This window comes from Clinocottus analis, unplaced genomic scaffold, assembly GCF_023055335.1.
Source record: "Clinocottus analis isolate CAN_PGR_092001 unplaced genomic scaffold, fCliAna1.0.p SCAF_24, whole genome shotgun sequence".
Classification (NCBI taxonomy): Eukaryota; Metazoa; Chordata; class Actinopteri; order Perciformes; family Cottidae; genus Clinocottus; species Clinocottus analis.
The window spans coordinates 1584807-1609232 of record NW_027175976.1 but is presented as its reverse complement, the minus strand read 5'-3'; the positions used below and the strand labels follow the sequence as shown (position 1 = coordinate 1609232).

At 48.4% G+C, this 24426-nt stretch overlaps 1 protein-coding gene across 1 annotated transcript; it reads left to right on the top strand.

Moving 5' to 3' along the window:
* The first annotated feature begins 629 nt into the window (after positions 1–629).
* Positions 630–23665, top strand: LOC137793972 (bone morphogenetic protein receptor type-2-like). The gene is made up of 13 exons (XM_068590459.1): positions 630–1725; positions 10725–10910; positions 11140–11319; positions 14319–14426; positions 14592–14683; positions 16145–16375; positions 17549–17663; positions 18721–18881; positions 18961–19108; positions 19240–19376; positions 19686–19858; positions 19954–21260; positions 21646–23665. The coding sequence occupies exons 1-13, from the start codon at positions 1647–1649 to the stop codon at positions 21915–21917; spliced, it is 3189 nt and encodes a 1062-aa protein (XP_068446560.1). The 5' UTR covers positions 630–1646; the 3' UTR covers positions 21918–23665.
* The last annotated feature ends 761 nt before the right edge of the window (positions 23666–24426 follow it).

The following is a 24426-nucleotide window of genomic DNA, read 5'->3' as shown; positions in this document are numbered from 1 at the left end:
TTCTACACTGTGCCTGAAGGATACGCTCAGTTTGCTAGATATGCTTGTTATAGGACGTTTTAGATCGCAATGTAATTGTTAAATTAATGCAAGGCGCATTCAGTATTTGTGTTGCACTTAATAGTATTTTGAGGTTATATAACTCCAAAGCCGCATACTGTTTCGCCGTAGGCATGGGCGGACGTTGCCACCTGCTGGAATAATTATTGTTTTGACTTTCCAGGTTTGGGCTTTAAGCTTTAAACTCTGTGTCAAGTTATTTGACCACAAAGAGGCAGTAAAGTAACACTAATAGTTCAGTAACTGTTGATGTGTTCAATAGCAATAGGAAATTATAACTCGAAGATGGTCCCACTCTTGAATAACGGAATATCCACGGGGAAAAGTATCGCTACTATTACTTATAATAACATTATTATATGGATGTTAATAATCATATGAATAATGTTTTGTTATTGGACTCTTGGCATGTTTTCACAAACAATTAGCAATTATGGAACCTCTTTTTCGGTAAAATACTACGCTCAACATGAGCCTAGCTCTACAGCGCGTACAGTAAATTGAAAAACTCGGAGGCTTGCATCGAGTGCCTGAACGCAGCATATGTTTTCAGGGTGGTGTTATGTCCATAGTCTGCGGCACAGCGGCGCTGCATCACCCCTCCTCCTGCTTGTGTAGGGACTGTCCTCTCCACCCCCAACACCAACCTACAGCAAGCAACCCGATACCGGAGACGAGCGGTCCAGACAAGCCTGCAAACGAGGCGTTCCCAGCCGCCCTGCCTGTCTGTCTGGCTGCCCAGCGGAGCTCCAAAGAGTCAATGCCAAACGCCGCCGACCGCCTCGGGGAAGATCAGACCCAGAGATAGCCGATCCCTCATCCCATCGTCTGCCAGAATGGGTGTAATAATCTTCGTCTATCGCAAACCAGAGAAGCTCACTGTTGGCGCCGTTGACTTGTGATTTTTTTTCTCTCCCTCAGCGGAGACCGTGAAATGAGACGGGACGCGGAGAACTAAATGGCTAGCTAGTGGGCTAACATCGGTTAGCGTAGATAGCAGTCAGCTTGTAACCTCACTGAGCTAATTGGCTAACGTTTGTGATAATTTATTGCCTGTTGTGTTGAACTGGTGGACTATCTTTTTTTTAAGCGTACAGCCGACAATGGTCTGTGCTCCCACGAAGTAGTGGGTTATTTTCGCGATATTTCGCTTCTTTACCTAAGTTTTCCAGCACCAGACAGTCGCCCTGGGCAGCTAGCATGTTAGCTAGCAGACATGGACGTTGTTGGCTGGTTAGTCGCAGACGGCAGATCCGCCAAACGCGTTAGCCGCTCGGCGCGTCTGTCCGGTCCGTGCGGGAGTCGATAGTGGGACCAACTTTTATCGGCAGTGAATGTTAGTTATCCTATCGCGATAACTAACATTCACGAACAGTAAATGTTAGTTATCACATCGCGTCAGCCGAATAAATAAATATATTCATGTGTTCCACGCCTGAGAACTCGGTTCAAGTTATTGAGCTGACGTGAGAAAAACGGGGCAAAAAAATCACACAGTGGCGTCTGCTTCAACAAGAGGACCAGAAAGAAGTATAACAAGACTTAAAGAAGCTCCAATTAAGAGACCAAAAGTCGGCTGGACTGTCATGGCTGTGGGCCGAATCACGATGAAATCACTCGCTAAATTTGGGTTTTGCCTGACGATTCTCCTGACTTCTGTGGCTGGTAAGTGGCTTATTGGAGGAAATTGATTTTTTTTTCTTTTTCTGAAAGAGTTAAATGTGCTTCTCATGAATATTTGATGCTTTCCATTTGGGCTGCTGCCTATATTTCATAGCCGGGTTCGGGTTGGATGTTGTGTGCTACTTCAGTCTCCATTCAGATGATGACATTTCGACTGGGGGCAGCTCCAGTGGCCATAATATAAGTATGTTGTAATGGAGATTGTCCTCATTATAGACAGTCCAAATCACACACTTTCCCCTCAATCACCACATATGTCCCTTTTTTTACTCCCCTATCCATCTTGTTGACCGTCTGGCTCCTCTATCTGGAGGGATCTGTTCAGCTCATCTCATTCTGTTTAAGCAAACCTTCATGGATATCTTTCTCTTGGACAGAGCAGCAGAGTGGAGCCCTGGCTCCTCATTTCTCTCTCTCTAATCATTCTGTGTACAAAGGCCTGGAAAAACACTGCTGAACATACCGCAGTCCCCGTCTGCCAAATTGTGCCCCTGTTTAAGACTTTGGGCTGAAGCCAGGCTTCTGTGAGACCTTGAGCATGATAAGATAGGAGCCTGGGCCGCACAGAGATGGAGGAACAGTGCATGGGAGGGATAGAGATAGGAAAGGAGGGAGGGGGTGATGTGGAATGTGTGGGAAGACTGGAAAGGTATTTTACAAGATGGGTAATTTAGGTGATGGAAGTTCTGCGTGTGTGTGTGAGTGAGATTGTGGAGGCCCATCCATTCATAGACGGTGTATTATCAGACGCCCAGAGTAATTACTGTTGTAGAGGGAAATATGGAAGTGTGGCGCAGATTTGAAATGAACAGTTACTGTGTTTAGTATTTATATAGTGCAGAGAGGCCTTGTCTTTTATTTTATTTTTAATCACCACTTGAATATAAGGCCGAACGCTCCAATGTCCACGACAATGTTTTTCCGTCTTCTGATTTATGAGCTCACGCATGGGTCGAAATACAGGAGAGAAGCCTGCTGTTTCTAACAGAAAATAAATAAATTAGAAATGGCGAAGTAAGTCGATGAGTAAGGCGATGGAGTGGGGTGATTCAGCGGATGGAGAGCGACATGATGCATTTACAGAGGAGATGAGCTGCCAGGTCGTGACGTTGGCGCGCAATTATTTTTATTCCAAATCGTAACATTCAGCAAACCTTTTATATGAGACGTGGCATGCAAATTAATATCCCCCCCTAAGAGTGATTCAACGATTACAGTGACCGACAGAGGATTTATGCGTTTGCTCTGCAATCAGTGCGAGGACGATTAATGGATACTTATGTGCATGCGTGCCATGTAAACAGCCAATAAATTAGAATCGTTGCACTGTGCAAAACTAATTAGGGACGACAGCTTTTCCCTCCGCTGCCTCTGAGTCTGAGCGCCAACATTCTTTGGACTTCCCATCATCTCATCTTTTTTTTTTTTTTTTTACCTCTTCCTCAAATCGTTATTCCTTTCCTTCCACCTGCTACGCTTTTAACCTGTTTGCATCCAGAGCTCAAGTTGTCCTTCCTCTTCCTGAACCCCCCCCCCGCCCCCCCTCCTCCCTCGTGACTAATCAGTGAGTGGGTGTCCACCTGCTGCTCCAAAATCTGGAGTACAAAACGGTACTGAACTCGCGCCTGCAGACGCTCACCTACGGCGTGATCGTACTTGTTTTTTGAGTGGTGACATTTAGATCCCGACAGTTCTCACCAAGTGAAGTTCATCTTGTAGCACGTGCATGCTCACAATGTGTGCCACAAGCGTTCACGTTCAGGGACACTGTTGTCCCAGGTGAACTGGAGGGTTTTGAGGGAACTCCAAAGAGGATTAGGGCAGAAGTATTATACTGCAAAGCAGCCCCCCCCCCAAATAAAAATAGGGGGCTGCTTATTCGCTCCGGCTGTCCAAAACTGTGAGGCTGTGTGTCCTCGGCACCATGCCGTGGCGCTGACAGGCCCACTGTTCCACAGGCCGGGTTGCTTCTGTACGGCCTCTCCGGGGCCGCGGCGGGGGCCTCAGAGCTGTCGTCTCTGCCCTCACATCAGCAAGAAAATGAAGCGATTGGCTCGTGTCTGAATTTGTAAAACCAGGTACAGTCTGTACCTGGTTTTACAAAATCAGAACTGGCATTTTTAAACAGGCATTTAATCAGTGATTTGAATGGCAAGGTTAGGTGAAGAGGACTGAGATGAGGATGAAATCCAAATAGCTTAAATGCCAAGTCCAATACTTGCTCAGGAATGTGCCTTGATGAAGTCGCACCAGAGACATTTTCAAAGCAGGAAAGGAAGGGCTGTAATCATGTATTATGGGCTGCAAAGTAAAGTAGTGTCTTGACAATACAACAAAATGCTTCTCATCTCTGCTATGTCAGCCGCTGATAGCACAGCAACCAAACAAATAAATTCCCGTTGATGGAGATGCATTGTTGGCGATGTAGGCGTTGAATAAAAAACAGATGGTGAACAATGCCCATCACAATTTCCCAAAGCCCAAAGTGACTGCTTCAAATATCTTGTTTTGTCATTCTACTACTTTTATTACAGCAAATGTATACATCCGCAACACGAGTGTAGCTCTGGAGGTAAACACAAGGAAGTAGCTCGTAAAATGTTTGAATCGGGTTGTAAAACCAACCAGTGTGTAGGAGCAAAAATAGAGGTAATACAATGATGTGTAATGCAATTTAGACCGGAAGTCAAGGATTGAGTTGGTCCAGACGGCAAAGGACATAAAAGCACTGCACCCACTCTGGCTCTGCACTGTTGTGCACTCTGTCCACATCGTTTCTTCATGGGATAAAATGACAGTAACTGCAGCTCGAAACGGACCAACGAATGCTGGAATGGGAGGAGGGGAGGCATTTGGTCTCTAATACAGCAGGCCCTGTACTCTATTAGATGAGGGGGGGGAACAAAAATCAATGTCCACCTCTCTCTTGGTACCTTGGTTTGCGTTGTGAGCAGAGGTAAAAAGCAAAGCGGGATACAATAGGACAGTGTTCAGCCGGGCTTTCTGCTTTGGCAAAAAATAAGAAATTTGTGGATGTTTTAGAAAACAAAAGGTGCAGCCTTGAGATGGTAACTCGGAGTGACAGCCTATGATTAACACAAAAGCGTTTTTTTTTTTACTTAACCAGCGGAGACAATAAGTCTGGAGCGCGCAAAAACACATTTTGCTCAGAGTATGGATGAGCTGTTTTGGTTAGGTGTTTTTTTTACTTATTAAATGTATTTTTTATGGTTGGTTATTAAAAGGTGATGTTTTTTATCATCTCTTGAATCATCATTGATTCACTAGGATTTTATTGTTGTATTATTATACTTGTTATTCCAACGGAAGCATGATAGGGTTAAGGTGGCGTGTTTGTGTATATAACCAGAGTGTTAATGCTTAAAGTGCTTCCCTGTGTTATTTGTAGCCTGAAGTATCGCTCTGTAATTTATCATCGGTGCCCACAGCCGGGAATCAACAGCAGCCAGACAGACGGGGTGTGAGCTATTCATTCAGGTTTTTAGGAGCAGTGTCCCAGTCAGGAGGTTTGAACATATTATGCAGCAGGATGAAGAGACCTGATTGTTTTAGTTCTTCTTCTTCTTCTTCTTCTTCTTCTTCTTGACAACACGAGTTGTGTCTTAGTTCACAGCACCTGTTTGCTCCGACCGAACAGGTGAAGCCCCGTCACACCAGACAGCCGCAGGCTGAGCAGCTTGTCAGCCGAGTGAGTAACCCATCAAGTGACGGCGGCTGTTCCTCCACCCGACAAGGAAGAGACGATGTCATAAACAAAGACCCAATTCAGTCGCAGCCTGGAACCAAACTTTTGCTTGCTCCATAAATAATCTGAGATTATGCTCCCCCTCTTCTCCCCCCCTGTGGTGTGATAGTAAACACCACCTCGCTCTGTCATCTGTGTTTTCATCACATATTCGGGAAAGTTGAGGTATAAAAGGAGGGGTGTATCTATGGTATAAATGCATCCTGGTCAATAATGGAGGCCTCTAAGCTTTGAGGGCTAGTGTAAGCCTCAGGATTAGCATAACTGTACCAGACTCAGACAGACCCAGACTGAGTGGTGGTGCTTTTTTGGGGGGGCAGTCCCGAGGCAACAGATGGGACAGATTAAAGCCCACTTAGCCCCTTTCTACCCCCCCCCCCCGACATCTTTTAAACTCAACCGGGTGACTTGGACTTTGGGGGTGTCAGCAAAGTCTCCTGAAAGCTGTCCGTCAAATCTCAGGAGCAAGCGCGCACCCAAACAGCAGCAGGTACGATTAGGGTTGACGGGTGCCTGCATCCGGCCGGGTTCGCAAAAGTAAGCTCCACAAAGTTGGGCGCCGACTCGGCGTCATGCAAAAGGCTCTACGTGGCCACATGACGCCAGTTCTCCCCAAACTAACACCCGAGCGGGAGCGCACAGCTGGTCCGGTGGCCGTGGACAGTGCACGCGTGTCTGCGAGAGGGTGGAGGTGAGGGGGGTTGGGGTGGAGGGGAGGCGGCGTGTGTTCCCGCCTCCGGTCTTGTGGATGTGAACTCTCAGAACCGGTGAGGAATCAGCCGACGCATCGGCGCACTCTGGGGACTTTTAATCGAGTCTCGGAGCGCCGTGTCTTGCGTCTCTCCGATGGGCCTTGGCAGCGAGGAAGGAGGGAGCCAGATTAGATCGCTGTTGTTTTTTAGCAGCGAGGGCTGAGGGGAAGAGGGAAGACTAGGGGTGGGAGGGTGCACCGAAGGCCAATTGGGGGAGGATGCTTGGAGCATGAAGGGGGGGAGAGATTAGCAAATAACTGGGCCATGGGTAAACACTCAGCAGTGCACGCCATCATCCAATGAACAGGCTCGGAGGAGAAAACTACTCCGAAGCCTTTTGATATGACTACCCTCTCTTCCCCCTCTCTGTCCCTCTCGCTCTCCCTCCCTCCCTACTTCCCTCCCTCTCATCTGCCTCGCTCCACTGGCCTTGCCTGCATACTCTGACCCACAATCCAAAATCCTGCAGTGGAAAGCCAAGATCGCATGGCGAGCTCCGCGGAGCAGAACCATGGGACAGAGGCCCCGCCATGGCCAATCAGAGATGAACGCAAGCGATCGGCATCCAACCAGAAACGCTCGCAGGAAAGACAGTTTTCAGTCGAATGGCCAACCGCGGTTCGTGCGGAGTGGCAGACAAACCAATGCCATGTGACTATGGGAGTGCTCCCGCGGCTCAGACTGCAAATGAGCAAAGCCCGGTTGTGACGGCCGGGAGTTTGAGCTCCATCCTTTTTTTTTTATGTATTCGGGATGTCACGATACCAGAAATGTAGTAGTCGATACCACGATAAGAAAAAACAAAAGTGTAATGTACTTCAGCATACACTCCTTTTAATACAGTTTTATTTAGGAGGGAAGTTAAAGAGGTTGTAATTCTCTCTTTTATATTGCTCAAACATTTTGATTTATTCAAGTCCCTACCCAAAAACTACATTTTACAAGATGACATTGTAACACATTACAACACAGTAAAGTTTACTAATGAAGCAGTTATTAATCTTAAGCCTGAATGCATCATAACGTAGATCAGCGGCGCGTTAGCCGTCAGCTCTGTGCTGCTTAGCAGCGGCTAACGGCAAGCAAGTTAACTAGCGCCGCAACTGTGGATTTCAACACAGATTTGTTCCTCACAATGTAGCATTATCAGCAAGGAAAAAATAAACTAGGGTGTGTCCCCTGAACGCATCAAAAGTGAGTTTACAGTTTCACAAACACATTTTCGGTCAACAGGACACAGTTGTGTTGAGCCCTGGCCCTTTCCTGTAGGAAAAACTGCCGAATTTTGGTATCAACTTGTGCAAAAGTATCCAGACACCCCTGGTGTGTATTGATCTACTAAAGCCAATAAATATATTTCACACGTCATGCCAGTACAATGAACCGAGCCGCTAGTATTATCAGGGTACGTGATTTACATAATTGTTTGATTGGTATTGCTTTGTGTTAATGCAACACAAAAAACTAAAGTCAACCTTTTCCCTCGTGACAATGAAGTGAAAAAAATCAATCATAATTGAATGAAACTCAAGACGATAAGCCTTTTATCTGCGGTTTCAGTTTTCTTCGTGCCCAACAGCCTCGCGTCGAGCAAGTATCATGATGGGGTTTTTCATTTCATAGCCTTGACTTGTAGTAAAAGTATTAATAATTCATGCTAGCATACAGTACCTCGCCAGCTTTGGGAGAAAGAGAGGAGACACTTCGCTCTATAGATTTCTGTTCTGCTCTCCGATCCTGTCGCGCAAGGTCAGTCCGTCTGTGGGTGTTGTCTCCGGCTCTGCACTTCCTTCAATTGTTCCTTTATGTTTGTCTCACCTCCACAGCCCCTCAGTCGTCCGCTTCTGGGTCTGGATAATTACAAAGGAAGTGTAGCGAGAGGCAGAAACGAGCATTGTTGAGGCTGTCATTGCAAATCTCAAAACAGTACAAGAGATTGAGTCGAGGAACGTGCGCAGTGCCTCATAACGACACTTTAATGGCTGCATTTAAAACTCTGAATGAATAGTTGAAGCCTGAGACTCTGCTGGAAACAATCTCCACATGTTATCTCACAGCAAACATGCACTATACAATACAATATAAAACATTTACGATGATGACGGGGTCAGAATTCATTCTACATTTGCGGTAACTTTCGTCTTTGTGTGTGTGTTTGTGTGTGTGTGTGTGTGTGTGTGTGAGATAACTCCTTATCGTTGAGTGTATGGACATGACCTCAATCATTTTCTGTTATCAACTTATCGTTAACACAGCCCAAGAGTATATTTTATTCATTGTTTGGTTAAGTGGTTTTGTTTCATTCTTACCCACGATTAGATTTGTATTAAATTTGTAAAGTGTGATCCTGTTTGAAAAGGATGTACTTGCATTATAATGCTACTGTATTATTGTTATTGGCAAGAAAAATGACAATATTGTGGTTTGCTGCAATCATTTCTGGGAAAATATATCGTCCAAAAAAAGTAGTTATCGTGACAGCAGGCTCATTAGGTTGAATGTTTTGAAATGTCCCTGGCCTTAGAAGTAAAGCTGGGTTACTAATGTCAGCTAGTGGTTTAATCAGTTCATTATTTGCTTATTTATTGCCCTATTTATCTTGTGTTTTTGGTTTTGAATCAGCTAAAAGGTCAGCGGGCCTATGTATGGATGCTAAGCTATGATTGGACACTGGCTGTTCACCTTGTGTTTATCTTTAAATGTTTAATTAGTTGCCAGATTCCCATGGATCAGAGCTGATCTTCAATCTGCAGCACTGAAAAGTGGTAAAATATGAATGAATATGTCTCTACTGTAGTGTTCTGCTTTAATGGTAGAGGTGGTTTTCCTTTTTTTTGGGATAATCCTAGCGACTACCGTGAGCTATTTCAGCTGATGTAAAACAGCTCTAGGAGCCGACTGCTTTTCTTATCTGCTCAGTATTTATTCTGTGTAGTTTAGTGTGGCTGGAGGGCGAGTATTGTTCTTTCATTGCCTTTATGAGAACATGCACAGTATGAGATAACTGCGTATGATGAATGTTTATTGCATGTATCGTCGGCCCCTTGGGAATCTGCCGTCGTCGGCTCGTTGAGTTTCCTCGTCAAAATTTCTCCAGATACTTAACCCTTCGTTTGAACTCCTTTCCCACTGCGCTCTCCTCCTCTTCCTCCTCTCTCCCCGTAGGCGAAGTCAGTCCCACTGAACAGTAGGCAGCAGAAAGCCGGCAGGTCGAGGGCAGCCGAGGCCCACAGTAGGCCGAGGTTGATAGCTTTATCTAAAGATGGGAGCAGAGGAGAGAAGCTGGCGCCGTGCCCGGCCGAGCCACCGCTCCATCGCGTCGCCCTCTGCCCACACAGGCGAGCTTGACCTTGGGCAGGGCACAGTCGCCCTCCGCCCCCCGCCCTCCTCCTCCATAACAGACTCCCCCACCCACCCACCTCCATCCCTGCCCGGATGAAGGAAAGGGAGGAACTGGGAGTGAGGGAAACGAACTGGCACATCGTGTTTCCCTTATCTTAAATTACCCGAAGCGCAGGCTTATGTACACAAACGTCTGACATTGGCTCAAACTATTTCCCCCCCGGCATTGTTTACACTCTCCCAACGAGCAAACCGTCCATTTCACATTTTGGCTTTCTTTTTTCCCCTGAGAGCATCCATCTGAATTTCGTCCATGGCGTGGTGCAGGGATGACTTATATCTCTGGAGGCCAACAGGAAGCGCAGCACTTTTATCGCAAAAAGCAAATGGGAATCAGGTTTTTTTTCCATTGGATTTTAGATCATTGCAGAAAATACGCTCTGCTGCAAACAAAAAAGTTGCATGATAATCTTCACGAAGGAAAACAATCCGCAGAAGTAGGATGTAGGCTATGAACAAACTGCTATGAAGCTAACGCTAAAGCTTGACTAGTGTACACCGTGATGGCGTTGGCTCGTCTTATTTAACCACTTGTTAGCAACCCCCTTTTATTTAAGACGCGTAACAGCTTCAAAATACCAGAGTGGGATATTTATTGGACGTATTTTAATGTTGCATCTCACCAAAACCCATCAACTGTGTTCGAGACGAGGGCGCCGGAAATTTGTTTAGACGTCTGTTTCATTGCATTCAGTGTCTTCATGGTCGTCTTGCAGTTTTCGATTAATCATAAAAAATAACGCCTCTGCATGTGTTTGTATTATGTTCTTCAGGCTGGAGTTGAATGGTACTTCTATTGAAGAGCTTTCCCTGCACAGACTGCGACCTCTCACAAGCCAGACGGCTATTTTTTCGCTGTAAATTCTCCTTTTTCACTTCTCGTGGAAAGCTGCTGTGTGATTATCAATAAGCATGCATATTCAATGGGTTGTTGCGTCGGCGCCATGAGAATCAATGAAGCGATTAGCACAAACTGAGCTTGTCATTTAACTTTTTAATTTGCCTTATTGCAACCAAAAATGTCGTCCCACTTAGACCTGACTTCTCTGTCTCCCCTGCAGCGGCGCAGGGCGAGGTGAGGGAGTGCGCCTTCACCGACCAGCAGCAGCAGTGGGAGGTGGAGCGGGTGGCGGGGGGCGAAGGCCGCGTGTCGCCCGAGAACACCACCATCCGATGCGCCATGGGCAACCACTGCTTCGGCCTGTGGGAGAAAAGTCCTCCGGGCGAAGTGCGGCTGGTGAAACAAGGTACGACGAAGCGCAAATGATACAAATAACCTCTATAGCTTTAATTTACCCTGTGACAATGGATCGAATTGGTATTTTTCTGAGGGAAAATACAAAGTTACTCCGTACTTTGCTTGGTCCTCCTTCCACACAGAATCACAATAACTTCTTAAGTTATTTCGAATTTTTAGACAATTATAACTCATCTCTCTCCCCCTACCCCCCCCCCCCCATTTCCTCCTCCCGCCAGGCTGCTGGACTTACCTGGGCGACCACCAGGGTTGCCGCGATGACCGCTGCGTGGTGACCAACCTCCCGCCGCAGATCCAGAACGGGACGTACCACTTCTGCTGCTGCGGCAGCGACATGTGCAACGTCAACTTCACCGAGGACTTCCCACAGCCGAGCCCCACCACGGCACAAACCCCCCGTAAGATCCTTCACGCACGCGTGCAGCAGTGTTCCTCATGCAGCCGTACGACGCCGTCCACGGGCGTTGTTTTGTGTGGAGTTTCCTTTAACTTCTTGCCAAAGGATTCCTTTCTTTCTTTTTTATTGCTGATGGTCAGCAAACCGACAAAAAGCAAGCCAGCTTCTCAGACCGAAACCAAGACGGCGAACTCTACTAAACAAAGACGGCACAAAGAGGGCGCTGAGCACTAAATAAGTATTAAGAAACATCAATGCTGCTCTGTTGCCGTCATGGTGCGAGCGCTGCAGCGATATTCAGCAAAGAGAGCAGGGGGACTTTAATTTATTTTTTACAGCCACGTCATAAAGCGTGATGCATAGTCCGAACGAAAAGCTCTTTAGTCGTCGGCAATATTTAATTTTCACAGTATTCAGCTGAGTAACAACTTCAGCCGTGGAGTTGTACACGCCGAAGTGCATGCTGGGTAACGATCGGCTGCTCATCATGATACTCAGGAGACCCAGCATGTGGTGTAATTTTATGTATGTGAAAACCTTGACTGAAGTTAATATCCCTTACAGCGAAGTAGCTCCGCCCGATGAGTTCCTTGATGTGGTTGTGAACATTTTAATCTTAGTTGCTGTTGACTGTTATGGCAATGCTCCAAAGGTATGTATGGCGGCATTGTTTTAAATATAATATTAGGATAATTACAATACTCGGCGGGCCGGATTAAAACGCCCAACGTTATACGGCAATATACCTGAGACAGGACGCTGGTGGTTAGGCCGCTTCCTGCGCAAATCTTTACCAAACTTTTATTGAAGTCCTGCAAAAGTATTTCTCGTTTCGGTGTCCTACTTGTTGCGCCGTGCTGTTGTGTGAAGGCCTCCATACTGCCCTTTTTATACAGATGTATTGATTACATCTGTAGAGATTCTAACTTCTCTGCCACGGTCGCAATCATCTCTTACACAATCAGATTCCTCTGGCGGAGGGGGGGGGGGAGAGTGAAAGAAGAATGACTAACGCAGAGAAGAATGGCAGAAACACAAACGCAGACCCACACGGTTCTAAAACACAGAGCTATTAACGGAGAAGAATGAACGGATGTTTGATTCATCGGCGCTGTCGTACCTACACCTACTCGCGGCTACTTTCTCTCTCACGTCCTCCTCCCTCTGCTGCATCGCACATCGCACTGTTCAGAACGGAGCGTCTCTGCAGGTGTCGAACAAAGCAAAAGCGTGCATTGTTACTTGTTGCTGCCTCCTAAGGCGTAGCCGTGAATGAAAGCAATGTGTGCGGCAGGATGGCGGCAGCTCATCGCGCCTGCCTGCACATGCACACGAACGCACGCTCTCTCTCTCTCTCTCTCTCTCCCCCCCCGATCTATGTCGTCTCTCCACATTCCTCGGATCACAAGGCGTCTGCGCCGTCGGGCGGGCGTGGCCCCGCCAACGCAGACCGGTGACGAGACGGCGGCGGCGGCAGGAAGTTGAGAGCCAAACATTTGGCGTCAGAAGGCGGTTTGATTGATGAGTGTAGTTTGGCTGGTGTTGTAACTTTAAATCCAGTCTGTGTTTCTGCTCTGTTCACTCCTGACGTGTGCGGGCAGGTCCACGCCAGTATTATTAGAAGTAGGAAACGGTCTGAGCCGGTTTGTGTGATCTGAAGCCAAGAAGCTCGGATGACGACATGCGGGGCCTAAAGGTGGGAGAAGTATACCGAAGTGCAGCGTTCACATCAAAATATACTGAAAATAAAGTACTCATTATACAGAATGTTATATAATCGGATTAAAATGATTAATGCATTACTTTTATGTTGCAGCTGGTAAAAGTTCATTTGAGCTGCACTGTTGCGTAATCTATATATAGTACAACATTGATTGTATTTTATATTACTAATGCAAATTAACAGCTGTAAAATAAGATAGTCGGGTGAAAAGTACAATGTTTGCCTGAAATGTAGTGGAGTAATTCCTCATTTGTAGTTTCGCTCGTCACATTCTCCTGATGGTGCTTTATACGTTAGCAGAAATGGTCCCACACATTGCACCTTGAGCTTTTTGGAGATTTGTTTCCGCGCGTCTGCCTCGCTGACCTTGCCGGTTTTCACCGAGCGGTGTGTCGACCCCCGTGCGCTGCTTGTGTGCGAAAAACACGTGTGCGAGGTCATGCTACCACGTCAGTCAGAGCCTCCCGCTGGCTGCCCAAGCCATCAATTATTGATGAAGCGTCTGTCCCTCGCGGCAGCACCAGTGTATGTCGACTACTGTAATGGATGCAGGAGAGTGTGTTTCTGCGCTTTTCTGCAGTCGACCGGCAGCGTATCTACGTTGTCTTCATCTACCGATCGCCTGTCTACTTGATGCTGAGGATCCCATGCAGAGGCATTTGTCAAACATGCCTGAAACTGCAGCTAAATGCTTCTACCTACAGCTGCAACCGAAAGTCCTCAGACTAGCTCTCGCTCTTAACAAAAATAAATTTTAAAAAAAAACAGGAAAAGTTTCTTCTTGCTCTCGTCGAGCCAGACGTCGACACACACACATCCCCATCTGCACGCACACACACCTGCTTCCCTCTACACGCCAAACAGTCATCGCATCACACAAACATATCCACAAACTAATTGACAACAGGTTTGGCCAAGAGGCAGAAAGCAAAGCGTCCAAATTATTGCCTATCCAACCGTCATAACGGATGTCTTTTCTTCTTTTCCTCCGCTAACGCACAAACTTTGCGTCCTTTGTCGACCCGTGTTTGGGAAGAAAAAGCAAAAGAAATTGACATCTATGTCACTCTGGATAGTAAAGGTGTACCTAACGAAGTGGTCACTCGGCGTGTGTGTGTCGCACACACACACACACACGCTGTGGCACACGGACCCGCCTCGTACTTCCTGCTCACTCCTCAAAGCTTCCCACACACAGATGTTTAAATTGTACTTTTTTTTTTGGTACGTTTTTTTTGTTTTTGATGTGTGTTTTCCCTCCACCTCTCTCCTCGCAGACACGCGCCCACTGCGCCACGAAGAGACAATAATCATCGCCCTGGCAACCGTCTCCGTGCTGGCCGTGGTTGCCGTAGCAGCCTTCTTTGGTTACCGCATGATGCGCGGTGAGTTACCATGACGCCGCCAGGCGGCGGGGGGGGGGGGGGGGGAATCATTCAAGGCCGTTTTTTAAAATGCTCAATAAGTTTCATGTCTTCTTTAAATGCCTCCCCGTGTTTTTTACATTTACTCAACTGTGTGTGTGTGTGTGTGTGTGTGTGTGTTCACAGGAGGCGGTAAGCAAGGCCTCCACAACCTGAATATGATGGAGGCCGCCGGCTCGGAGAGCTCTCTGGATCTAGACACTCTGAAACTGCTGGAGGTCAGTGCCCGCATTGTGCTCCCTGTGCGCCTCTCCGCCTTTGTGTGTGTGTGTGTGTGTGTGTGTGTGTGTGTGTGTGTGTGTAGACTGCCTCCAGCCTTACAGAGCCACACCGGCTGACCAGAATGAGCAACCTCGCTGCATCTTTTATGCCCCCGAATCCAGAAGATTGGATCAGATATGTGCTTCCACTGGCTTCAGCATCTCCACACACACACAGGAAGTGTGTGTGACTGAGGGTGGGAAACAAGAGTTAGACAGAGGAAGGAGAAACCAAAGGCACAGAGGCCGAAATCCCCCCCAAAATCTGTCGAGGTCTGCTGTACCGATCCGTTTGTCGTGTCCAATGTGCTTTTATCACCCGATCGCGGCAGCGCGCATTAAGTGACACTGTCACGGCGCACAAAAATAGGATTTATCTTTTTTTGCGTTGCTTCCACTGACACAAGATCCCGGCAACCTGATATGGGAGAGCTCATGTTGTGATAGGAAGTCAATGGAGTCTGGAGGATATTCAGACGCAGCGACAGTACGAGCAGGGTGAAGGGATTAAAAAGTGACGAAGCGCAGGAGACGGAGCGATGACAGACGTGACTTTCAAACAATTTGAACTTTTCTCAGAAGATGGATGAGTTATCCAATTGAAAGCAAAGCAACACAAGGCCGGTGCTGCTCACAAGCTCATACGGCTGCTGAAAGCTGAAAGGAAGATTACTAAATACATTATTTATTTTTAGTCGCCTTAAGTCCTGAATAATTCAACTTTGCTGTCCCTATTTTCATATATTAAAAAACGGATTACTGTAGAAAAACGTCTTTGTTTCAGTTCGATTATTACTTCAAAACAAATTCATCTTTCTCTGAAATGCAGTTTGCAGGCAGCATTTCTTTTATTATCACTCTCACTGGTTTGAAGTTACAAGTCTCTGCATGTTATCAAACTGAAAGAAAAGGTGAACTCAGTGCCAGACGGCAAGGCAGAAAAACAAAAAGATAGGAATCAATAAACAGTTTGGTGTACTTTTACACGGTAATATTAACCGCACGGGCGTTCTGCTGTGATGCATCGTCAGCGTCTCAGAAGTAAATGACAAAAGACCTCCAGTCGATCGGTTCTGGACATTGTGAGCCGGAGTTGTTTGTGTTCCCTCCTCTCGCTCGACGTTCATGCATTCGGAGGATTGCAGAGCGAGAGAGCGATATCTTTTGAGGCAGGAGTTGAATTCAGAGCGCCGTCCTTGTGTCTTATCAAATGCAGGTTCCTTCACGTCAAAGTCATTGCAGCGGGGGGGAGGAGGGAGTCCCACTCGAAGACAAAATAGTGTCCTGCTCTTACAGTATACTTTATAGCCAGAGATAAATATGTTTTGAAGATGTGGAGGTGGAAAGCAGCACAAACAAAACTATCTAGAATTACAACAACACCAAGAAAAAAAGTCTATAAATGTGTGTTTTCACCAGCTGATCGGGCGCGGTAGATACGGCGCCGTGTACGGCGGCTCCCTGGACGAGCGGCCCGTGGCCGTGAAGGTGTTCACCGCGGCCAACCGGCAGAACTTCCTCAACGAGTGCTCCATCTACCGGCTGCCGCTGCTGGAGCACGACAACATCGCCCGCTTTGTCGCCGCCGACGAGCGGACGGGCCCGGAGGGACGCACGGAGTACCTGCTGGTCATGGAATACTACCCACATGTGAGTAGTGAAGGGGGGGGAGGAGGTAGTGTGGTTTGTGCACGCAATGTTCAGAAATCAAGAGAGAATTAGACTTCAATAGGACCAGAGGAGTCGCCCCCTGATGGCCAGTAGAGGGACTGCAGGTTTAAGGCACTTTCAGTAGTGTGTCTCAGCTGGTGGAGCGAAAGTAAACCCCGACCGCTGAAGATCCTCCTACCATGAATATTAATGCAGACGTACCTTTTTAAAGCAAATATATTGGCTCTCCTATCCTTCAGCCTCATAATTACAAGTCAGCTGACCCCCAGCCGGCCTATGAAAGCCAGGACAGGAGACAGAGACTCATAATGCATTAAATGATAATCTCATTAAAGCGAACAGATTTAATGTGATTTCCTGCAGAAGCGGATGTGGCATGCATTGCCTTTTGTGATGGATATTTGAGAGAAAAGACTGGATTAATTACGGCTGATGCGGATAACTGAGGGAGGAAATGAATCGTGTCCAGAGTTAATTTCTGCAGTCTCGATATTCCTCATAAAACATAATCATCTTGACACAAAATTCTTTGTGCGAATGTCTCCGCGGGTCGACTGCGGTTTCGCTTCCTCCACGTTGGCAACGACAGAGTTCAGGTCTTAAAGGAATACTTCACCCACAGAATAAATGAATGGATACGTACTTTATTAATCCCTGAAGGGAAATGTGTTGACGGAGTCGTAGCGCACCAGCTCCAATGTTTACATTGTACAACCGCGACTTCTAGCCTATCCCCTCCTCAATGTTCAGCAGCCTGCAGTTCAAAGATTCACAGGATGTTTGTCACAGGACTGTGAATCTTTATTTAATTTTTCTCCAAAGAAATATCTCAATTTTTTGAAGTTTTCATTTTTGAAATCGCATCAAAAGACCAAAATCTTTTGACAAAGCAAGAGCTTAATTGGGGCGCCACCTGTCCTTAATGTACACACACAGACACACGCGCGCGCTATTTCAAGTGTGAACCACCTTTTTAATGTAGTTTCACCCCCTCATAACTGTCAGATCAGTCATTTTTTTTCTTCATATTTATGTTTCTCTCTGTAATCTCCCTCGTTTACCGACCTTGTACTTCTGTGTTTCTGCCTGCTCTCGTCCCTCACTCTCTGGGCCCTTTTCTCCCCCTTTTCTCCCCTCTGTCCTCCCCTCCAGGGCTCTCTGAGTCGCTACCTGGGCACCCAGACCAACGACTGGGTCAGCAGCTGCCGGCTCGCTCACTCTGTCACCCGCGGCCTGGCTTACCTGCACACGGAGCTCTTCAAAGGAGGTGAACTGGAGCGGACACACACACACACACACACAGTTAATTACGTAACTGCTCACAGTTTCCTCGGGCTCAAGCTCCAAGGCTGTTACTGAAACACACCAGAATTGTGATGGGAATCGTGAAAGCTTTCAGTGCTTGTGCATGTTAGTTTATATTATTTCCAAAAGGTTTCAGAGTGTGTGTGTGTGTGTGTGTTTGTTGAGCCCTGTTACCCTGCAGCTCCACGTGGCTCTGTTTGGCTTGGAGCGCTCTGTGTCCCTGCATTTAGTCGCACATTCACACGCCGTGCGCAGGCCAGCCGAGGGTATTTATAGACTGGCCTCAAGCTAGAGAGTGTAAAAAAAAACAAACACACAAAAGCGGGAGGAACAAAGTGTGTGTGGGGGGGGGGGGGGTGGACACAGGATAGGGAGTCAAACAACATGCCAGTATCCCCGTGGTTCAAATAAATCCATGTCAGGAGGCAGAAGTGACATCTGAACTAATCCTCTGAGCCTCAAGATGGCCCCTCCCTCCTCTTTTTCATCAGTGCAGATAAGGAAAGGAATAGAAGCCATTCTGTTTGTGCGAGCGCGTGACAACTTTTCTGCAAGTTGGCAGAGCGGCGGAGCAGAAGCGGCGAGAATCTCCACAGGCTACAGTCACCATCGCCCCACACACACACTGCACACACTCCTACTGCACATCAGTAGAAGGCAGCAGGTAACTTCCAGCCGGCGCCTCACTGCGCCCTCTGCTGGACAGCAGCACGCTGCAGGCGGAGGCCCCCGTGATGGGGTCTTAATCCCATTGTTGTAGATTAGATTAGAGGGTTTTAGCTGTCTGTTGACAGTGCGGCTTGCTATGCCGAACAATAAGTAATGAGGGGAATGGAAATGAGACGGGATTTGCTGGCTGTTACTATGAATTTGCCAACGCCGCCAAAAAAACAACCATCTTTTTGAAGCATCAACATTTTGGGAGCGCTTTACCGGCTTGCACGTTTAATGAAAGATAAATTGCCTCCAATCCTTTTAGTCTCATCCTCTCGATGTCCTCTCTTTCCCTTCCTTTCAAGACTTGTACAAGCCGGCGGTCTCCCACAGGGACCTGAACAGCCGCAACGTCCTCGTCAAAGTCGACGGCACGTGCGTCATCATCGACTTCGGGCTGTCCATGAAGCTGACGGGGAACCGGCCGGCGCGCCACGGCGAAGAGGAGAACACCGCCATCAGCGAGGTGAGCTTTTAGGTCGTCTACCTGTCTCAACCTCGCCTTTTTTTTTAATCTGTGACTCACCTCTCGCTTCGTCTGCCAGGTGGGGACGATCCGCTACATGGCCCCGGAGGTCCTGGAGGGGGCGGTGAACCTGAGGGACTGCGAGTCGGCGCTGAAGCAGGTGGACATGTACTCGCTGGGCCTGATCTACTGGGAGACCTTCATGAGATGCACTGACCTCTTCCCTGGTGAGACACACACACACACACACACATGCTTGTAGTTTTATAGCATCATCACCAACAGAAAGCCCCTTCCACAGTTTTTCTGCGACATAACAAATATCTAAGACTCGTCCTTTCCTCGCCCCCACCTTCAGGGGAGTCGGTGCCAGAGTACCAGATGGCCTTCCAGGCGGAGGCAGGGAACCACCCGACATTCGAGGACATGCAGGTGCTTGTGTCCAGGGAGAAGCAGCGGCCCAAGTTCCCCGAGGCCTGGAAAGAGAACAGTTTGGTACGTGTGTGTGTGTGTGTGTGTGTGAATGACATCAATTGTGTAGAATAATCATGTTTACGTTAAGATTTGTGCCCACAGAAAAAGGGAGCAGACATTTAGGTCCTAATATTTCCAAAAAGGTGTCTTATAGACGCTGCAGGAGGCATTTTTGGGGAATCTAGCTTATATCATGCAGGATGTGGATACTTACAAAATAAAAATAAATGAAGTCACAGTTTCTGTTGAGCTTAAAAGCTTCAGTTTCCTCTTGCGATGAGTGTTCATACGGCTCGCGTTGTTGAACATCTAAACCGTGATCTCCTCCAGGCGGTCCGCTCTCTGAAAGAGACGATGGAGGACTGTTGGGACCAGGACGCCGAGGCCCGGCTCACGGCGCAGTGTGCCGAGGAGCGTCTGGCGGAGCTGCTCCTCATATGGGACCGGTCCAAGTCGGTCAGCCCCACGCTGAACCCCATGTCCACCACGCTGCACAACGAGAGGTAGGCGCGCCAACACGCGGAAGCTTCTCCATCGCCGCTCGTTTCAAATGTCGTCCTTAACGAATTTTATTTTATTTTTTTGCGCCCCCCGATAGAAATCGCATGACGCCGAAGTCGGGCCCGTACGCAGACCAGACGTCCACTTACATCGAGGAGCACGAGGGCGTTGCCAAGAACACGCAGGCCGACGCCGCCGGCTCCGTGAGCGGCCGCGCCGGAGCCGGGACCGGCGAGAGGAACAGGAACTCCATCAACCAGGAGCGCCAGCAGCAGGCCAACGCCCGCCTGCCCAGCCCGGAGGGCAGCAGCACCAGCACGGGCCTCAGGGGCAGCCCCTCGGCCTCCACCACCACCACCACCATCGTCTCCGACTCAGAGGGCTCCGCCGCCGTCCCCGTCTGCCTCCACCTGACCCAGGAAGACCTGGAGACCACCAAGCTCGACCCGAAGGAGGTCGACAAGAACCTGAAGGAGAGCTCAGACGAGAACCTGATGGAGCATTCGCAGAAGCAGTTCTGCTCCCCGGATCCGCTGAGCCCCGGCAGTTCCAGCCTCCTCTACCCGCTCATCAAGATGGCGAGCGAGGCGGCGGGTGCGTCGGACCCCGTCGCGCCCATGCCCGCCACCATCTTCCCCTTACCCAAGCAGCAGAACTTGCCCAAGAGGCCGTCCAGCCTGCCCCTGCGCACCAAGCCGGCCAAGAAGGAGTCGTCGTCGTCCTCTCTCAGGTTCAAGTTCGGCCGCTCGGGGAAGTCCAACCTGCGGCAGGTGGAGGGCGGCGCAAAGATGAACATTGGCGCCGTGGCGAGCGCGAACGCGGCGGCGGAGGCTCATCGGGGCGCGGGCACGAACAACACGCCGGCTCTGCGCAACGGCGCCGTCAACGGTCACGCCGGCGCCTCGATCGCAGTCGCGGGCGGGGCGACGGGTTTCGGAGGATCCGTCGTAACTCAGAACGGGTCCGGAGCGCCGCGGTCCGACGACGGCCGCCTGAGCCTCGGCGTCATCACGGCCAGCCCCGACGAGCACGAGCCGCTCCTGAGCCGCGAGCGGGAGCAGCCCGACCCAAGGGGGGCGGCGTCGGCGGGGGCGTCGGCGGGCGGCGTGGCCCTCCGCTCGGCCCGGCCCAACACGAACAACAACAACAGCAACACCGGCCACGGCAGGGCGGACGGGGAGAGCGGAGGAGAGAGCGACGGCGGGGAGGAGGAGGGGAGCGGGGAGGGAGGGAGCAGAGAGCCCGTCGGGCCCCCGGGAGAGAGCTCGGGGTCCGGCGGCGCCCACCGGGAAGCCCCGGTCACCATGAGAGGGGAGGCCCTGCTCCGGCAGCCCCGAGCCCGCCGGCCCGAGAGACCCAACTCCCTGGACCTGTCCTTCACGACGCAGGACATGACCTCGCTAGGTGACTCCACGCGCCCATTATTATGCAAATAGTTGGTAGATACAAAACCATTTCACTATTTATTATACATTGAATAGATCAAGGATACTGCACTATGAATGAGGGACATGTGGCCTGTGTAAAACCATGATGTCATAATAATGTAGTGATGTCATCGCGCTTGTCTCAGCTTGGGAGTGGAGACAGCAGAGTTGCATGCATAGAAAACAGGAAGGGTCTAATGACGCTATAATGATTGCATTGTGGGAAATGTAGGATCCAGTGTGACGTTTAAAAAAACATTTCTCCAGTGATTTGCTTGCGGGCGCTTTTAATAAATAGAAACACACACATTGGCACCGGGCCAAGCTTCGGGGACTGATCGGTGTGCCTTCCTGTCTTGCAGGCGACGGCTTGGTCCAGCCGGACGGCGCCCCAGGGCCCGGCGACGACAAGATCAAGAAGCGCGTGAAGACGCCGTACTCGCTGAAGAAGTGGCGGCCCACCACGTGGGTCATCTCCACGGACGCCAGGGGCCCCGAGGTCAACAACAACATCAACAACGGGCCGTCCCGCGGCCCGGCTCACGGCCAAAGCCGGCCCAAGTCCAGTTCGGCCATCTACCTGCGGGGCGGCGGCGGCGGCTTGGCCGGCGGGCCGAGCGACACGCACGTGTGAACCGCGGCGCTCGTCCCGAAAGACTGGAAAGAAGAACAGCAACGACACACCGACCGGAGAGCGTTTGGGTTCTGCCTGCTGAGCTCCCTGCTCGCACTCAGCAAGAGGAAGCGTCTCGTGAACAAACAGTCTGAGACCGATCGTGTACAGTAACTAGGTCCGTCTCACTCCCGTGTGTCTTTCTGATAATGGCATTGCTTTAAATGGAATCCAGCTATGCAGCATTCTCATCCGCTTTGTTTACGCGTTTTATTAATCTCCCCTTTGTCGTTTTTGTTTTGGTTTCTAAACACGTTTTGATCTTTCTTTCTTTTCTTATGTGCACTTTTGAAGCGACTAAAATCAGTGTTTAGAAAGTCCTGTCTGTTGCGACCAACAAGAAGAAGTGGTCTCTAAACTGTTTAAAATAAATGAATTGGAAAAAGGCGACGATAAACAATCACCAGTGAGGTAAAAAAAAAAAACGAGCACGCCGTCTTAAAAGATGGAACAACCTGCTCTAGTTTCCCCTTTTCTGTTTCCTTGATTCGTATGCAATACCAATTTTTATTTTCGCGTGCGTATCGATTTCTGTATTATAACTTTTTAATTGTGCAATAGGATTTAGCTTTTAGAACGCTTTCAATGTTTTTTATCCGTTACTTTGGTTTGTTGCTTCAATCCTGTCGTTATTTTTTATGTGTTTAATCTCTGTTGCACTTATGAATTGTCACAATCGTTTTGTAAACAATCCACCGTACACTATCACCCCCTCCCCACCTGACAGGAGAGGAGAAAAAACTGATGACAATCCTCTCTTTCCTTCTCTGGACAATTTTTCGCGGGGATGGGGGGCAAACACTTACAATCAACCCCAGCTGACTGGAAGAAAAGTGTTTTAATGGAACGTCCTCTGCTTGCACAACGAACGCCAGGAAAGGCTCGACCTCCGGGGTCTTTTTTAACTCTACAATCACCAGAATCGAACCCGCGGAGGGATCCGTCACAGTGGACTCTGCGTTGAGCTGCCCGCTGTGTGACTGAAGGGTCAGACTCCGATCTCTCAAACGCCGGTCAGAGAAACCGGAAACTCGTCTAAAAGAAACCAAACCCCCTCCTCTCTCTCTCTGAAGCACGCTGGATATTATTTCTGCTTGTCGATGTCCGAGCAACCGCGTGTGCACGTGTCGTGTTTTTCCTTTTTACAAGCGTGCCGAGACGTCATCGTACCCATTCTGTGTGTTCAGCCGCTGCTTTCAGGCCATATGAAAAGATCTCATTTATGTTTTTGTAATCTGTAATTTGTATGAGAAGAAAAAAAGAAAAAAAACAACATATGTATGTGTATTGCATTGATATTTGCATCATTTTTATGGAATTCTGTTTGTTGCATTCAATGGACACGGCCTTCGCTCCCATTGCTATGCATCTGCTCGGTACAGTTTCTGTAAACATTTTCAAGTCAATATGGAAGAAAAAAAAAACTCAATAAATGTATAAAATAATTGTTGGTTACATCTGTTAAGATCACATCTCATTCGAGTTTCCAGGGATTTTATTCTGAAAGTACTGCAACAAACAGTCTTTTTTTATAAATAAGTTTCCCCAGAATGTTGCACTATTCTCTATAATTATGTATTGCTATTTCAGGAGCCATATTAGTCTCAAGTAGCACGATGACGTCCATTCTCAACGAAACATTGCCGAAAATAAACTGAATTTGGACCCTTTCGGGTCAAAACACGTCTCCTGGACTTCCCGTCAGTTACCACAAGTGGCCGCGTGAGGGCGACATTTCACCGCCTCGGCTTGTTTACGTCGCTTCTGCCTCCGCCGTCTGCTCCACGCGCCCTAGCAACTGCAGCATCAGCACGAGCGGCGCAGCGTTCGGCTCCTACGTCACAGGACTCCTTCGGCAGCGTCAAGCTCGCGAGCGGCCACCGGGACAGACCGCACCGGAAGTTGACTAACCTTCAAAATAATAGTTTGGCAAACGTGTATCGGAGTGTTGACTCCGTAAGTACTTACAAGTGCGAGATTTCCACATTACTTTAAGGTGCTCAAGTTTACGTGGCAGACTTGTTGCAGTGTGTATTTGTGATTAACTCTTGTTGGGAGTGTTTTGCATTACATAAGATACCTTTAGTCTTAATGGCTCTTACTGTTAGCACTTTGTTAGACTTTATTGAAGGAATTGTACTCTCTTGATTCTTGTAGTTCGTACTCACAGTTGAATGCACTTATTGTAAGTCGCGTTGGATAAAAGCGTCAGCTAAATGACATTGAATGTAATAATCCTCATTTTCCTCCTCTGGAGTTGCTATTTGATTCTTTGGCGGTCTAACATTATGGTAAAAAGAAAAATCACAATAATAATTTTAAGGCATTATGATAAGATAATTCAGCAGGACATGGTCCCACTTCGAATCACTCGTAATGTCAGATGATATTGTGCATTGTTCTACAACTACTACCTTTACTTTGAAAAATACAACCGGAAGTGTGCACGTGTATCGCTCCGCGCTTCACA

Bases quoted from the DNA above. Each gene is read 5' to 3' on its own strand.
- LOC137793972 (XM_068590459.1), top strand. From the start codon at position 1,647: ATGGCTGTGGGCCGAATCACGATGAAATCACTCGCTAAATTTGGGTTT. The intron at 16,376-17,548 runs GTGAGTAGTGAA...CCTCCCCTCCAG, and splicing joins TCATGGAATACTACCCACAT to GGCTCTCTGAGTCGCTACCT. The intron at 19,377-19,685 runs GTACGTGTGTGT...GATCTCCTCCAG, and splicing joins CCTGGAAAGAGAACAGTTTG to GCGGTCCGCTCTCTGAAAGA.